Source organism: Culex pipiens, chromosome 2, assembly GCF_016801865.2.
Source record: "Culex pipiens pallens isolate TS chromosome 2, TS_CPP_V2, whole genome shotgun sequence".
In the NCBI taxonomy this organism is placed as follows: Eukaryota; Metazoa; Arthropoda; class Insecta; order Diptera; family Culicidae; genus Culex; species Culex pipiens.
In genome coordinates, this window is record NC_068938.1 from 122,929,378 (window position 1) to 122,947,276 (window position 17,899).

General features: G+C 44.8%; 1 protein-coding gene across 2 annotated transcripts; it reads left to right on the forward strand.

The window, feature by feature from the left end:
• Window positions 1-5,035: 5,035 nt before the first annotated feature.
• LOC120416633 (zinc finger CCCH domain-containing protein 18) lies at window positions 5,036-13,509 on the forward strand. 2 transcript variants are annotated; one of them, XM_039578440.2, is made up of 5 exons: window positions 5,036-5,265; window positions 6,392-8,566; window positions 8,629-8,726; window positions 12,432-12,639; window positions 12,707-13,509. In XM_039578440.2, the coding sequence occupies exons 2-5, from the start codon at window positions 6,406-6,408 to the stop codon at window positions 12,886-12,888; spliced, it is 2,649 nt and encodes an 882-aa protein (XP_039434374.1). In that variant the 5' UTR covers window positions 5,036-5,265; window positions 6,392-6,405; the 3' UTR covers window positions 12,889-13,509. The 2 variants fall into 2 exon arrangements, with proteins under 2 accessions (XP_039434374.1, XP_039434375.1); XM_039578441.1 differs by lacking the exon at window positions 5,036-5,265 and adding an exon at window positions 5,272-5,986.
• The last annotated feature ends 4,390 nt before the right edge of the window (window positions 13,510-17,899 follow it).

Here is a 17,899-nt window from a genome sequence, read left to right on the forward strand (position 1 = left end):
AGAATGGTTAGATTTCGTCTGCAGAATTTTTCCAGATTTTTGGACGATACTTTGTAACAGATTTTTTTGTTCCTCGACTATCAACAGTTTTGACACCGAAGGTGTCGCGCCACTCCCGGGGATCGAGAGACTGCTGAAGCTGTTTTTAGAGACCCGGCAAAGACTCTAAGGGCGGGTTAATAGAGGCTCAAACACCAGAACACAGATACCTCCCGAGGGACCAATTAATTTGCACTAGATGTTAACGTAATAATACCAGAAATAATCAGAAACTAAACTCAAATTTGTGTGCGATAATTCATGTATTTGACCCGCTTAACCCACGTTGTCCACGCAAATCGGCCACCCAATTCAGTTACCAAACACGCTGGATGGTTTGACGGACCAGCATTTAGGCTTATATTGCGTTTTAGCTTAACAATATGGGTTGTGACGTCACGCCTAATCTTACCAACTAACAAGTTTGTTTGAGCTCAGGGTAAAAAAAAATAACTTTTCAGATCTGACCTTAATCCTTGGGCGAAGGGACCGGAACACTCCGACGGCAATCTCCAACGGCAATCTCGATCGCGATGCCCCGCGCCAGGTATGGCACAGGTAGGCACGCGCGTGTGCACGCGCTGCGCAAACCGGTTTCCGATTTTTACTACCAGATGGCAGTACGCTTCCTCGAGCGTGCGACGTTTCCGCGCGCGACCCAGCTCCTGGTCTCCGCTGCGACAGCACCGGTTACTCCCGACGGGTAGTCCACCCGCAGTCCTCAGACGTTTGAGGAGTAGAATTTCACGTGAAAAGTTTCCTAATTTCCACTGAGCGACCGGAAGGGGGTTGCAAAGCCGGAAAATGAGCGTATCGGCTGGTCGCTCGCAGTCAGTGGTCGTCAAGCACTCGAAATCACCGCGTGTTCACACTTTTGGACGATGGCGAGCACGTGTTTCGATGGTTTTGTTGCCTCCAAACGACAATTGGACAACAATATTCGCAAGATGGCCGACCGGGCCTACAATTTGAGCGTCCTAGGTTGCGTTGCGGTGCTCAAATGGGCCAAATCTCCTCCACGAGGCCAATCCGCGTGCCTCACCGGCAATGCTCGTCCGCGAACGGGCCAATCGTGATGTTCAGCTGGTAATCGGTCGTGCCCCAACTCGCACCCACGCTGGGAGGTGGGCAAATTCACCTGTCCAACGTTAATTCACACGTTTTAGTCGCAAAATCTTCACAATTGATGCTGCCAGGGCTTCTTACCTTCGGAAAGTCGCAAAGAACACACCCGCGAAGGTCAGAGGAGATGCCGGAGATTAACTAATGGGCCTAAAGAGCAAACATTCTAAGTTTTCTTAACATTTACACCAGGAATTCACAATCTTACGGTTTTGTAACAGTTTTTAAGCTTCGGTAGGCTTTTCTACCGGGTTTGCCCTAGTCAATCCTTGGCTAATGACACTTTAAACTAACTTAGTGCCACAGAGGTCGGTCTAGCAACTTTACTGGTTGACGGTCTTCACGTGAAAAGATAGAAAAAGTCCCGCGAGGATCTAAAGGCCTCGACAAGATCGCTCTCACACAGAAATGGAGCAAATTGGAGGCTAGTTCCATCTCATTCTGGCATCAGGGAAAACGGGGCCTTTGTGAGGAGTTTTTTCGGGCTCTTTTATAAAGGTCGAGTCCCGCTCCCGTTTCCTTTTAAATCGTATTTCTTTATTTCTTTAGGCAAATTTGGTAGGTCACTCGACAGTTAAATGAGATCTCGTGGAACGTATAGTAGAGATCTCACGCGAAGCTTTTCAGTAATCTCCCTACCTCCCACCAAGAGATGGCGCTCTAATGAGGGAAACTTTTTCAAGAAAAGTAAAAGAGTTATTGTTAAAGAAGGTAGGGTCACAATTTGGCATTACAACTTTGCCAGATTTTCACAATTTTGACCTGGTAACCCTGGTCCGAACTGAAAAAGGTGTAACCGATGGTGTAACTTTTGGACTTAGAAATTTTTTGAAGAATCTGTGGACTCGCTGTCAAATCGGGACTTAATGCAATTTGGATTCTGGTGGCCAGAGGAGTTGAAATGGTAAGTTTTGCCCGGCGGATCTTCCACGAACATTGTGCGCACCGCATCACTATGGGGTTTCAGGCGGCCATAAATCGAAAAACCGACCTACTCTAATTATTTTTTTGGTATTTTTTTTCGAAAATAAACATTCTAACTAAGAAAAATCCGGAGTTTGAAAGTTGTAGGTTCAAAATTCACTGAATTGCAGACTTTCAAAGGCGAAAATGGTAAGAAAAAACATGTTTTTTGACAAAAAATGATTATTTTTCATAGTTGTACTGTGTAGCTGTTTATGTATTTTTTCCTGCATCATTATATATATTCAGAAAGGTAATTGATTCAACTTTTCAATAATATTTTACAAAACACACTTTTACAGGCTAAAAAAATAATAAAAATCAAAAAAGATGGATTTTTATTCAAAATTTAGTTTTTTTCAACTTTGTTAATTGAGTACTTTTTTTTGTGTGCATTTGTGCGATCTGAAAATGTTGCAGCTTAAAATTTGAACCATGTCCTAACTTGTCTCCAAATTTCAAAGTGCACTTATGTGCACTTTTTGAGTTATGCCATTTTGAACATTTTGATTCATGCAAGGAAATTAATGATTTCGCGTATACGCTTGGTTAAAATCACATTATTTACCTGCGGAGGCAGAAATGACGTACCTGCTATGTATGTTTTGAAATTGATTTGATATTCATGACTTTGTTGATACTTAGGTACGTTTAATAAAATTAGAAATTCCTATTCTAAGTATTTTACAGAAACGATTCGTCAAATATTCGTATCAGTTCGTTGTTGTGTTCTTTTGAAAGTATGGATAATAATACCGTAGTGTCCCTGTACGATATAACGAAGCACTATTCTGAAAACGTGAGAACTGCTTTCGAGTATATTTGTAAGAATTACAACATTGCAGAACCATCACATGATCAACTCGGGGAAAAACCACAGAGGAAAAACTACGCACGTTGTTCTGTAGCTTCAAAAAGAGGTATACAAAAGCCCATAGAAGAAGTTCATGTTTTAAGTAATCTAACGACAATCGGTTACATAGTGATTTTGATTTAGAAGAATTTATCGTGGAAAACGTAAATTTTGCAAGTGGATCAACAAAAAACGTGGACGAGAATCCATACAATGTTCCATAAAATAAACCGTCTAAAATTCTAAAACACCGCAAAAATCAAATTTTAATTGGAGGGGGAGGGGGGGGGGGGGGTTTCTTCAATGAGAGGTGGACTAGGGGTCGGACAGATCGGTCAATACATTATCAACGCATTAAAATAATTGGTCAGTATATCGACATTTCGTCAATATATTAACGAAATCCCACCATGCCTTTAGGAACCTTGGTGAGTTGAAATGTCATATTCAAATCAAAACAAAACAAATTTCACCGGTTTCGGTTACAGTCCCGACTTCGTTCCAGAAAACCAAGCGTTTCGGCGTTGTTCTACATGGAAAGTGACGACCTGCTTCACCCTAAATCGGCTCGAAATCATAGGACATAGTCTCGTTACGGTGAACCAGATCAACCAACTGCCGGATGCTGATGCGGAGTCGAGCCGATGGACGTGTTTGAGCGGGTTCGAGTGAGCGGATGCCAGTGGAAGTTGGACGTGCAGATTTCGGTCCGGTCCGATCGAATATTGTTGAAGAAGCGGGACAGGAGCGAGGAAGGGTTGAACTGAAGCGACTGAGGAGGTTAGTAAGCTGGATGGTTTAAAATCAAAAAATCCAATCGACTTCCTCCCTCAGATTCTTTTCCGGTTCTAAACAACCTCGGCGAGCTTTGCTCGTTCAAGCGCATCCGGTACGATCGCCATTACCAGATTCAATCCAGCGGCGGCGGTCGGAAGATTCAGGGAACCAACAACACGATTTACATTGTTTCGGCACTTGATTGCGGAAGTTCTAAGCGGAACGCGGAGGTGCTAAATCGTTTCGTCCCAGTTGCTGCACTTTTTCAACCAGACCTTCAAACGGTTCGCGGGATACATGCCAACGAAGAACTCAAAGTCTTTGTTTTAAATTTTTTGTATAATTCTTTAATTTGCGTTTTTTTTTGTTGTAAATATAGTTGTGTTTCCGCTTTTTATTGATAAACCACCGAAAAAGGGAGAGGAGGGTTTCGTTTTGTCCTGTGGCAGGCCCTGGACACCCTATCAAGAACGCTCACGATGAAGGGCCTCAACTCGTCCGCCGTAGTCACGCAGGAAGTCGTGATGGATGAACTTCCCGGGTTTTTGTTTTCTCCAACGATCTTCTTGATGGAATTCTTCTCGATTGTTGACTTAGGAGGGATGGCCGTCTATAGATTGTGAGCCTTTTAATGTGTTGTTCTGTGCGACCGGCGTGCTGTAGACGGTTCCGCAGAAGCCACAGCAAAAGTCCTGAGATGCTGAAAAAACACTTTTTGCTCCAAAGGCAAATGATGGCCTCCTTCAGAGGAGCAAACCTCGGAGCAAACGGACACAAATCATCTGAAAGCTAGCTGTGGGAAAGTGGGTTTTGGCTTCCGTGGACATTACCGACCGTTCCGGATGGTCCAAGTCTCCGTCCCCGTTTTTCCTAATCGGGCGGCTCAGGCAGAAGGGTCATACGAAGGAATCGTCGATTCTGGATATGAACCGTGATAAACTCCGTTTTGCGCAAACTTTTTTGAAAATGATGTTGTGATGATGTTTATAAGATGTCAAATTTAACCGAGATTGATAATATACGGTGGGAACGCTAGCTCAACTATTCGTCGATCTTTTGACAAAAATATCAAAACCGCCGTCAATAGATTAACGAATAATAAAACCATCGACTCTGTCCAACCCCTAGACATGAACTGAATTTCGTGTAATCGAACTTAAAAAGTGTAATGCCGATTCTTCGTGTACCTAAAACTGTTATACTGCTTCTCACCACACCCCTGCAGCACGCAGAAACCCACCACCCGTCTCAACCGAAACGTCAGTTCTGCGGCTCGGCACGCCATCTTCGATTTTTCACTCTTCTGCTGCGGACCGCTTTTGGTGGCGTGGTTTTTCGGGAAGCAAATTTCGGACATCCTTCGGCTCGGCCAGCGTCCCAAAACCACCTCGAACGCACCGGCACCGGTTCCAGTCTGCGACGCGCGTGAAATTGGTCACTTTCGGTGTCTACTAGCGAGCAAGCAAGCGATCAATCAATCGATCTCGAGAGAGAGAGAGTAAGTGGAAAAGGTAAGCATCGGCGCCGCCCCCGGGAGAAAGCGAAGAAAAAGTTGACCAATTTCTACACAAAAGCGACCACCATCTTTCTTGTGAAAATTTACAGTTCGTTGGAATAAGGAAAAAGTTATCTTTTTAAGTTTATGCGTTCGAACGCAGTTCAAAAGGACGATTCGTAAAAAAAAGACTCAGTTTAGTTTTTGGTGAAGTAAAAGTTGTCGGCACCGTAAAGTGGTGCAAGTTTGGCCGGTTTCAAGGACATTGATCTCAGTTGGCCGTGTGTGGATTTGTGTGCGGCGCGCGCGCGTGGAGAAAGAAGAAGAATAACAACAACAACAACAGCACGGCTGCTGATGGAAAGACACTTGAGTTGTGAAGAGTTTTTGTTTTCGTTTTCTGTTTACGTTTTCGTTCCGGGCTCCAGATTGTTCGAGATGTTGCTGCCTGTTTCAGTTTCAGTATTTTTTTAAACCGTGGGGAAGGGGTCTCACTTCCGGAATGTAAAAGTTCGACAAGTTGGTCGAGTTTAGTTTTGTTTGAATTTCCCATAAAAAGGAAAGCAGTTTGTTGACCTTTTCGAGGGTGAAGAACTTTAGTAGATTAAGGTTGTGTTTGAAAAACAAAAAAAAAGTAAAAGTATGGACTTGTAGTTAAACAAAACACACAAGAACTCAAAATGAGTATGAAGAAAGTGACCCCAGTTCCTCCTCGAGGGCTCGAAGTTTGTCCAAAGGTAAGACGTGAAAGATTGGCGTTTGGCAAAAAAACAAAACCGCAAAATGAACAGACCAACAAATATCTCTTTTGCGAGAGCAAGGTAAATCTTGAACAAATAAAAGTGCACAAAGTGTGGTCAAATGGCGGGAACGTGAAAGAGGAAAAGTGAAAATGCTCAAACTAGTTTTGTTGAGAGTGGCAGAGAAAATGTTCATAAATTGCTTGTTTTCGAATCATTCTTGAATTTCTACCAGCTAATATGAATATTTTCGATGCATTCAATTAACCCTTAAACCATGTATGAGCAATTTTCTGAAAAAATAAATTTAAAAATTGTTCTTCTCAGAGAATTGCCCTCACCTCAAACGTAAAATCCTTCACCCAGTCAGATCCCCGCTAATCCCCTCCGTTTCCGTTCCAGCGTTCCGCCCCGCAATGGACAGTGACGATTCCCGGCCCGGTTCGTCCGCCTCGAGCAGCTCCAGCAACTCGGACGCTCCGGCCAGTCCGGTTGGTGGCGCCCCCGACCACCACAACCCGGATCAACCGGACGACGCCCCAGAAAACGAAACCACCACCCGGTCATCCCGCTCGCGGTCCCGTTCCGGCTCGGGCGGCTCTCGTTCCCGGTCCCGGTCAAGCCCGGCCTCGAGTCCGGTGGGAGAGAAGAAGGACGGCGACGGCGGTCCACCGTCGAGTCCGAAGAACTACGAGGAAGATGCGGGGACAAGGTCGCGCTCCAATTCGGCCTCGTTCCGGAGTGCGGAGAATTCGCGCAAGAGTCGCAGCGGTTCGCCGTACAACCGGTCCCGGTCGGCTTCGGGTGCCTCGAACCGGTCGGATAGCCGCGGGGGAAGGTTGGGAGGAGGTCGGCTGTCGCGTGCCTCGAGCGGGTCGAATCTCAGCGAAAAGTTGAAGGGCGAGGAAATCAGCGACTGCGAGATGGAATCGGATCGTGAAGATGGCGCGCGGGATAAAAGTGGCGCCGACGAGGCTAAGTCTGGGGAGCCGGAGGAGGAGCGGGCCAACAGCAGCGCCCGCAAGGACACCGCGCTGGACATGAGCCACGAAGATCTGAGCGACGTGAGTCTGGAGAGTGATGAGCACGATGACGAGCGGGACGAGGACAAGGGCAGCGATCGCGGCTCGGACAAGGAAGAGGTTGAATCGGCCACGACGGGGGCTGCCCGGAAAGGGGGCGCAGATGGTGAGGACGATGAAGAGATGTCGGCCCAGGACAAGGAGAACGACAAGTTGATGATCGTTGATTTGAGGCAAAAGTTGGAGGAGAAAAAGAATCAGCTTCGGAACATGGAGGACAAGCCGAACGGATCGGCGAGGGGTCACGACAACCTGCTGGACGACGATCTGATGGACAAGAAGAACGACGAAGACGTGCTGGACTTTGAGGCCGAAGAGGGCGAGTGTAACGAACCGCCAAAGGTGGCAGAGAAGACGGAAACGGGCAAGGTCCCAGTGCAAGCCCCCGAGCCGTCAGACAACAAGAAAAAGAAGAAAGAATCCGACGCCGAACTGGAAGAGGGCGAAGAGCTGGAGGAGGGAGAAGTGTCCGACGAGGACGAAAAGCGTCCGGAGGAAACCGAACCCAAACCGGTCTGCCGATTCTACCAACGTGGCCAGTGCACCTGGGGCATGAGCTGTCGCTTCCTCCATCCAGGCGTCACCGACAAGGGAAATTACACCATGTTCGACATGGTCCGACCGGTCCCCATCCCGCACCAACCACCCGCCTACGCCGCCCACCCCATGTACCAGGCCGACTACCGCATCGAGCGACCTCCCCTGCACCACATTGCGCCACACCACGCGTACAGCGCCGCGGCAGCACTTCCACCCCCGGCCCGAGCCCCAGAACCGGTCACGGAAAGCGCCTGGGAGCGTGGCCTCCGCACGGCCAAGGAAATGATGCGCAAGGCGACCAAACGCAAGGAGCAGGACATTGACTTTGAAGACAAAAAGATGAACCTTTCCCTCACCCAGGACGAGCTCGAGAAGGACAACTACTACAACCGAGGATCGCCGGAACCCCCGACGTTCGCCGGCCGAGGCCCACCCGTCCCGTACGAGTACGGCGGAGTGCCACCACCCGCCAAGTTCGCCCGCCCCGGTCCACCCTTCGAAGAGGACGCCTTCGGGCGTACCCACCGTTACCGCGAACTCCCCTCCCACCGAATGCCCCAGTACGAGGACGAAGACCTCACGAAACGTCGCCCGCGCGCCACCCGAGAGGTCATCGTGCAACGTGCCGACGAGTGGAACGACCCGTGGATGCGTTCCAAATCCCCCGGCCGTGGAGGTGGTGGTGGTGGCGGAGCCGCCGCAGCCGAAAAGCGAACCGGTCGCACCGCCGAACGGCGCAGCTACAGCAACAGCTCCTCGTACAGCAGCTCCAGCAGCAGTTCGCGGTCCGGATCGAGCTCGTCCAGCCGGTCGCCGTCGCCCAGCACGAAGCGGCGCCGCTACGACAGCCACCGGTCGAAGGAGAGCGATCGGCACGCCGCGGCGACGCACGTGCGCAAGGTCATCCGCACGCGGTCACCGACGACGAGCCCCCGGAGGAGCAAGTACTCGCCAGGTAGAGGTTGTATGGTTTTGTAGGTTGAACCTAGATACTAAAATGTATTTACCAATTTGCAGTTCGCAAAATTTCGCCAGTTGTGGCGAAGAAGCGGAATCCGTCGCCACCGGTGGATAAGCGGGCAATCGAGAAAGCCGTTTCCACCAAGCGGAAGAAGGTAATTATTATGGAATTGTTTTTTCTACTTTTGCAGGTGGGTTTCGACGAGTTTCTTGGCGTTTTTGGTGGCACTTGGCATTCCGAGGCAACAAAATACAAGCAATCAACTTATTTGCGGTTCCTTTGTTACCCTTTGGAAGCACCTTTTTTCCTCGCAAGGACATCAATAAAGCCACCTGGACAACATCTGACCAACGGACGAAAACCCAAATCGACCACGGGAAATGCGCAGGCTTCGTGCCGCGATTCGACGTGTGCAGGGACAACGCGAGAAACCTGATCGTGAACAAAAGCGAGGAGTTGAAAGCAGAACACTTCCACGAGCACCTCAACGGTGATGAAGCGAACGGAGACGGCGTCGGAGTCAACCTTGGAGCACCCTCAGCTGATCCAGTACCTGATCTGGAGACGGTGAAGAGGGAGATCAGCATACTGAAGAACAACAGAGCTGCCGGCAAGGATCGGTTACCCGGTGAACTCTTGAAATATGGAGGAGAGAACTGGCGAGGGCGCTCCACAGTGTGATTTCGAAGAGCTGGGAGGAGGAGAGGCTGTCGGAGAAGTGGATGGATGGTGTCGTATGTCCCATCTACAACAATCGGCGATAAGCTGGCGCGGCCTACAAATATCTCTCAGAAGGAGGTTGGTCGGGCCGTACCAGGCGAGCTCCAGTGGAGCGCACGCTACCACGGACCAAATATTTTGTCTCCGACAAATCCTCGAGAAATGTCGTGAGTACAATGTGCCTACACATCACATCTTCATCGATTTCAAGGCGGTCTATGATTCAGTCGGCCGCGAGCAGCCATGGCCCTTTGGGTCACGCCGAGGGCTGCGGCAATTCAAAATCGCCATTGAAGGCATTTTTCGATACCTGGACGATGCGACAGGAGGACGAACGTACCCTTGGAGTTTTCGAACGGAAGGTGCTACGAACGATCTAGGGCGGAGTGCAGGTATCTGACGGAGTGTGGCGACCACGCATGAACCACGAACTGCACGCGTTTCTTGAAGAACCGACCAGCATAAGAGCAGGGAAACCGCGCACACGGTGGGGAGATCAAGTGAATGGTGATATCCAGAAGATCTGTAACCTGAGAAATTATAGAGTCTTCTTGTTACAGCACGTGTACCTAGTATTGTTTGAATCTGTGCTTTTGCGGGTCTTTGCAGCTTGTTGCGATCAAACCAAATCAGCTTGCGAACGAAACAAAGTATCGTCTGCGCATCGAGCCAGAACACGTCGAAGCTACAGGTCTTTGCCTACATAACATCTTTCGCGCCTGGTGGCCCCGCAACTGCGGAGGTTGTATCGGCGGTGTCAGCAGAGGTTGGAACGCACAACGACAACGCACTCGGGGTTGACCGGACGGAGAAGTTTCCACCAAGGAAACAGTGCTGTTGACGAGAAGTTACGCTGGGGCCGAGTGTTGGCGAAAACAGAGAATCGTCAACAGTGGAAATCCTTCAACTAAGCTCTATTAATTCGCGGAAGACTGGAGACTTGAATATAGCAGTAAACAGGCCGTCAGTCAAACCAGTTCAGGATTAAGAGTGTTTTCTGAAGCCATATGTAACCAACAATGCTGACGAACAGTTCCCGGCACCTGATCTGGAGACGGTGAAGAAGGAGATCAGGCAGCTGAAGAACAACAGGGCCCCGGTGAGCTCTTCAAATATGGAGGAGAGCAGTTGGCGAGGGCGATCCACTTGGTGATTTCTAAGATCTGGAGGGAGGAGAAACTACCAGAAGAATGGATGGATGGTGTCGTGTGCCCCATCTACAAAAAGGGCGATAAGCTGGACTGTGGCAACTACCGCGGCATCACGCTTATCAACGCGGCCTATAAAATCCTCTCCGAGATCCTCTGCCGTCTGCTGACACCGTACGCACGGAGGTTCGTGGGCCCCTATCAAGCGGGGTTTACTTGCGCTCGGGCCACCACGGACCAAATTTTCTCGCTCCGGCAGATCTTCGAGAAATGCCGTGAGTACAATGTGCCCACACATCACATCTTCATCGATTTCAAGGCAGCGTACGATATAGTCGACCGCGAACAGCTATGGCAGATCATGCACGAGAACGGATTTCCGGACAAACTGACTAGGCTGATCAAGGCTACCTTGGACCGTGTGATGTGTCACGTGCGAGTGGCAGGGGAGCTAGCGGACCCCTTCCAATCGCATCAAGGGTTACGACAAGGTGATGGCTTATCCAATGCGCTGTTCAACATCGGACTTGAGGGAGTTGTGCGAAGAGCGGGTATAGACACGAGAGGCACGATTTGCAACAGGACAGTCCAACTTCTTGCTTATGCGGACGACATTGATATTATAGCGAGAGACCTAGAGACGGTGAAAAGGGTTTACACCGCCTTAAAGACGCAAGCAAGACGAATTGGATTGGCCATGAATACGACGAAAACAAAGTACATGAAAGGGAGGGGCTCAAAGGACGTTGACCCCCCAAGACTCACCCCTTTAGCTGTGGATGGCGATGTGCTGGAGGAGGTGAGCGAATTCGTGTACTTGGGATCGCTGGTAACGGCCGACAACGACACCAGCTTAGAGATCCGGACACGTATCCACTCCGCGAATCGCGCCTACTTTGGATTACGGAAAACCTTGACATCTGATCGAGTGCAACGCACCACGAAGCTGACCCTGTACAAGACACTGATTAGACCGGTTGCCCTCTATGGCCACGAGACCTGGACGCTGCGGCAAGAGGACGAACGAGCCCTTGGAGTTTTCGAACGGAAGGTGCTGCGAACGATCTACGGTGGAGTACGTACAGCTCAGAACGAGTGGCGAAAACGCATGAACCACGAACTGCACGCGCTGCTGGGAGAACCGACCATCGTCACCCTGGCGAGAATCGGGAGGCTCAGGTGGGCCGGCCATGTCGCGAGGATGGACGAAGACCATCCTGTCAGGATGCTCTTTGACCGCGCGCGACCGGATGGCGGCACTGGCCGAAGAGCAGGAGCGCAGCGTGCACGATGGGGTAATCAGATCGAGGCGGACCTAAGAAAGATCTGCAACCTAGGAGACTGGCGAGCTGCAGCCCAGAACCGAGCAACATGGAACAACCTTCTTGATACAGCACGGGCACCGCGTATGGTGTTCTAAGCTGTTTTGTATGGTATGGTATATGTAACCAACAATGCAATTATTTTAGCTGGAGCTCGTATGTATTAGAGATCGTGTCATCTGCTCTGATCCACTGCATAATGTTGTGAATGAAATAATCTACCATGACCTGAGCTTAGTATTGTCATCGTTCAATGCCAGCGTTTGAGAATCTAAAAGCAATTATAATCTAAAGCTGAAAGAGTGATAAAGCTCGCTGCCTTCAAGAAGTTGATGAATCTCAGCCCCTGGAATGATGGAAAGTCAAGGTAGTTAGGCCGTGTTACACATTGTAGGTGCTTGAAGTTTACATCCGTATTAGGGAAGCTGTGAATAGCTTACTAGGTATTTAACCTTCACTTCGGTGTTGGAGAATATAATGTTTGCATTTTGAAAACATTGATTTTTTTCGATAGTAAAACTATTTCATCAATGTTGAAGAAAATTAAACATAGAAAATAACTGATAAACAATCAATTCGAATGGTGCAAATATCGTGCCATTTACATTTGCCCTGAGGAAAGATTCAAACGTCGCAATATCTATAACAAATTTTTCTCTCATTTTCCAGGTTTCGCCTGTTCCACGCAAAGCTCCCCCCACCGACAAACGCCGCCGACGGTCCAGCTCGTCCGCTTCTGGCTCATCCGACTCCAGCGATTCCGGCTCGGAAAGCTCCAACTCGTCCAGCTCGTCGACGTCGTCCCGGGGCAAGCAAGCTACCAAGAAGGGTGGCAAGGGCGCGGACAAGGGTTCCAAGTCGGCACCGGCCAAAAAGGGTAATTATTTTCGGAAGAAGTGTTAAGTTTCTTGATTCAAACGTGATTTGTTTTACATTTATTCTAGTCGATGCGAAAAAGTCGGACTCCAAGCCGAACGCGCAGGTCATTCCACCGTCGAGTGCCGCCCTGGAAAAGGCCGCGGCCAGTTCGAGCGCGTCGAAAAAGTCCTCGCGGCGGGAGGAACTCCTCAAACAGTTGCGCGCCGTCGAGGAGGCAATCGCGCGGAAGCGAACCAAAATCGCTTAAGCGGCAGCAGCAACAAGGGGTCACAGGACACGGATTTGTTTTTAATTTTAGTTTTAGGCTTAATTTGATACATTCAAAAACGTACGGCGTCAGCACAGCAGTCTTGCAAGGCGTAACTCTCACGGCGTGGAGTTTTTTTTCGTTTGCCCTCCCGGACTCAAATTCCTGACAGAACAAATAGGCGTAGGCTTAACCCCCGGAAGGGCGGGTTAATTTGTGTCACAATTTCTACGCGGACACGACAATCTGCAGCGTAGAAATCGCGTGACTTGCAGTTCAATTGTGTTACAGCATCCGCAAAAACAATACAACACATCATCCACACACAGCCCATCTGATTTATCTGATTTGAGATCGCTGCTGCTGCCGCCGCTGTTGTCATCGATTTGTCACCGCACAATGGCACGACCTGCTATCAAATTGTATTCGTGTGTAGCGTTTAGAAGCTTAGACTTAACCCTAATTAACTTCGCTGCTGCTGTTGTGACGAAATGTAGCTTAGTAGGATGAATCTACTAAGGAGGGCGCGGAGCAGCAGCTAGCGGAGGGTGCAAATAGTGATAACTGATAACGAAAGAAACAAATGGTAAACAATAAAAAGTTAGAACGTCATTGTGAAAATGTGAATTTGTTTCATTTGGGATGAAAAGAATACCGTTTTACTGAATCCATTCATGGATTTTGTCTGTCCGATTCTAGATGCTTTTGCATGGGATTTCTTGAACAACACAAAGATTGAATACTACAGCCATGACGAATTTCTTGGGAACGTTATCGTCCAGTGCACCGTGACGTGACGCAATGTTCGAACTGCTTGCAGTTTGGACATGGTGGAAGGAACTGTTTCATCAAGAGTTGTTGTGCAACATAACGCAAACTTGCACCACAATCAACGAGAACATCGAAGCCAAATGCTTCAATTGCGGTGGCGACCATTCGACCAAGAATCGGAGCTGCTCAAAACGTGCTGAGTTTGTGAAAATTCGGCAGCAATTATTAAATTATTAAATTATTGAATTATTAAATTTATAAATTATTAAATTTTCAAATTTTTAAAATTTTAAATTATTAAATCATTAAATTATTCAATTAAGGCCGATGCAAATATTTAAAAAAGTTTTTGTCCCTCGGCCCTGGCCGAGGTCAAGGGGGGGGGGGCAAAAAAATAAAAAAATGTAAAAATTTAAATAACAAGCCATAGTCTTCACATTTAAATGAAAAAAGTGTTTTAAAATGCATTTTACACTAGTTCAGTTGTTTTGCAATCATTAGTTTTCAAAAAATCTAAGATCTGACAAAAACAAAAAATGTATCGAAAAAAAAGATTTTGCATCGACAATTTTCAAAAAATCTTAAGATTTTTTAATAAACCCAAACATGCTAAAAATGATTTAAAACGCAGAAGAATGTATTTTAATTTGATTTCAGCTGGTTGCACTTGAATTTTCATTGAAATTTTGAAGTTTATTGTAAAAATATTTTTTTGCCCCCTGATTTTTCGGGCCAATTTTGAAGGGGGGGTGACAAAAACTTTCAAAAATATTTGTACCAGCCTAATGAATTATTAAATTATTAAATTTTTAAATTATTAAATTATTAAGTTATTAAATTATTAAATTATTAAATTATCAAATTATTAAATTATTAGATTATTAAATTATTAAATTATGAAATAATTAAATTATTCAATTATTAAATCATTAAATTATTCAATGATTTGATTATTTAATTATTCAATCAATTAATTATTTAATTTTTATATTTTTAAATTGTTAAATTAATGAATTATTGAATTATTTAATTATTGAATAATTTAATTATTTAATTATTAAGTAATTGAATTATTTAATTATTTAATTATTAAATAATTAAGTTATTAAATTATTTAATATTAATATTTTTAAATAAATAAATAAATAAATTATTAAATTATTATTTTTTTGCCATTTTCTTAGTTCGGATCATTATCGAAGTCATATTTTAGTTTAGAGAAATTAAGAGAAGAAAATAATAGAAATTTCGTGTATCGATTTTCCTGTGTAAAATTTTGGCGAGAATTATCAAGTAAAAAATCCCTATATTTTATTATTCGGGGATTTATTTTATGGTGTTAATTTTTTTAATTTTTGAATTTAATTTTTTTTCTGAAAAAACGATATTTAAAGTGTTACAAAAAATGCTAATATTATTTCAGAAATGACAAAAAATGTTCCACTTGGTGCAGGTTGGATATGATTCCACAACAGATCAACGGTACTGATCCAAATGCTTTTTCTTTTTTCGTTTTAAATTTCATTCATTATGTTACTCTCTTCTATGCTTGTTGCATTTTTTTTATATGGCGCGGATTTCGCGCGGATTGGGTTTTTGGGTCGGCGCGGATCTGGCGCGGATTTTTTTTCGACTTTTCCGTAACAACCCTGTCTGTATAAAACCAAAAAAATAATAGGAAAAAAGGGTAAAATAAGACGTAACACACTAATATGGCTATATCTCTGGAAATATTTTTTGGAAAAGCCTCCAATTTTGGACCCAAGCAGTTTATGATGCATGTTTTCGAATGGCTTTTTGTTTGAAACTGAATTCTTTTAATTTAATAGTGTTATCTGTAAAATAGTCCAAAAAATACCTCTGAATCTTTGACCACATTTACTGGTCGAAAATTGTGAATCGATAAATAAAATGTTCGTCTCCGACCCCACGGCTACAAATCTGAATTATAAAAATAGTGGGATTTACGAGCGGTTTCCCAATGATGGAAGACACAATTTTTTAAGAGCGGATACAGACATCGCACAAGTATTTCAGAAAAGAGAGCTCTCAAATAACAGGCTTTGAGTTCCGGGTTTCGGGTCAAAATTCAATCGAAAGAGCGCATCAAAACCTTCACATTAGTAATAGGCTTTTTTTTGGGACGACTCCCCGCCGTGCACGATTTTTTAAAGATTTCTGAGAAAAGCGGTTTTCTAAAAGCAAACCTTACGGACAAATATTTGACTCACTGTATGTGTAAAACGCGTGGTAAAACGGCTGTACCATTCCACCGTCATTAATCATTACGAAGTGCCACCTTTCAACCTGAGATCAAGGCCACTTCTTGTAAATACCTCCTGTGACCGACTAAACAGCAACGAGTCATATTTACTTACCACCGTAAGACCTTCATCGCCTCAAGTTTGTGCATACGGCGATGTACTAAGTAGTTATGGATAAAAAGCAAATCATAAGCCCATGACGAGCGACGCCTCTCGACTTTGCGCGCGGTTTGAACGTATAGCAATAACTACTTCTCTTCACTTGAAGCTGCCGCGCACGTGAAGGTCATCAAAGTCTCAACTTTTTTTGCGCGTGCGCACTCTCTGTTGTGACCCAATTTTTGTTGAAGGTTTGTGAGGAAAATAAATTTATTTCTATAATGTCTGCAAATTGATTTGCATGACAAGTCCTTAAAGTAAATGAATGATTTTATTTAATAAAAATAAGATGAAAAACTGCTCCCCAACTAGTCGTTAAGACCTGACTGTACAAAAATAGTAAAATTCTGGAGTTTTTTTTTAAAGGTCCAATAAACCAAATTTCCAGTTTTTTTTAAAACCGCCTTGATTCAGGGGTTTTAGAAAACACCCAAAAAGCAGAAAAACTGAAAATTTGGTTTATTGGACCTTTTCAAAACAAACTCCAGAATTGTAGTTCACACAATGGGACAATGACCCTTAGTTAAGGTCGTTAAGGTACACGTCGATCGGCATAAATCGAGTTTGCAATTGAGTACACCATTTGTAAGCCTTTTTGAAATGTAGAAATTCACCTGTTTAAAAAATGCTCACTGAATTACATTATATAAAACAATTGCACCCTAAATCTCGCGTAATTAACTTATGACGAGCGCAAGTGGATCAATTTTTGCACTTGCCTTTCATTTATTGCACTTACATTGGGGTGCGCACCAAGATGGCATTCGTGGGCAATTGGGCAGGTGCGAAACACAAGATTACGAAATGATCAGCTGTACGCGTCCGTCCGACCATCGTTGTACCGAGAGATGGTGCAGTTCTCTGTGGAAGTGTAACTCTTTAGAATATTTTTTTTTGTCAACTTAATCTTGAACATTGAGAAAAAAATTTAGGCCCTTGCAAATATTTTCAAACTCCAACAGTCTGTAGCGAAGACACTGAAGTTCCAAAACATTAACCGACGACATGCAATTGGGTCCTAAAATGATTGCTGATATTATTGTTTACAGCGAAAACTCAATCAAATTATTCGCTCTACATGCCATGGCGTTCTCGATTGCGAGATTTCTACTCGCAGGGTGGCCACTCAAGTCGGGAAATCGGGAAAGTCGGGAAAAAGTCGGGAATTCGCCAAAATCCGCCAAAAATCGGGAAAAAGTCGGGAATTTATGATTTTTTGTCAAAAAGTCGGGAAAAGTCGGGAATTATTAGCATGCTTGATTGAAAATCTGGAGTTTTTTTTTTTGAAAAGGTCCAATAAACCAAATTTCCAGTTTTTGCTTTTTGGGTGTTTTTAAAACTGCCTTGAGTCAGGGGTTTCAAAAAACACCCAAAAAGCAAAAACTGAAAGTTTGGTTTATTGGACCTTTTTAAAAAAATTTTTTTTAATTTTTTAACTCTTGAATAATTATGTAATATTTTGTACAATTCTCAAATTGAATTCACTCAATTCTGCTTTAATAACTTACTTTAAATTTAAGGTTCTTTTCACTATTTCAATATATTTGAGTATGGAAAAGCTGTTTAGGACATTCAAAATCTTAATTAATATTGGAGTCTTTGACACAGATCTTCATAATATTTTCATGAATCATATGATCTCTATAAATTTTTGTTTATCATACAAGAGGTAAAGTTAATGAAAAACTAATAAAAAAAATAGAGCCTAATGGCCAGCTTAGAGTTATGATTCTATTTCATTTTGTCACATAGATTGAATATTTGAAAACAGATTCCAACTTGAGTTTGGCAATGGTTTTTTGGTAAATATTTTTAAT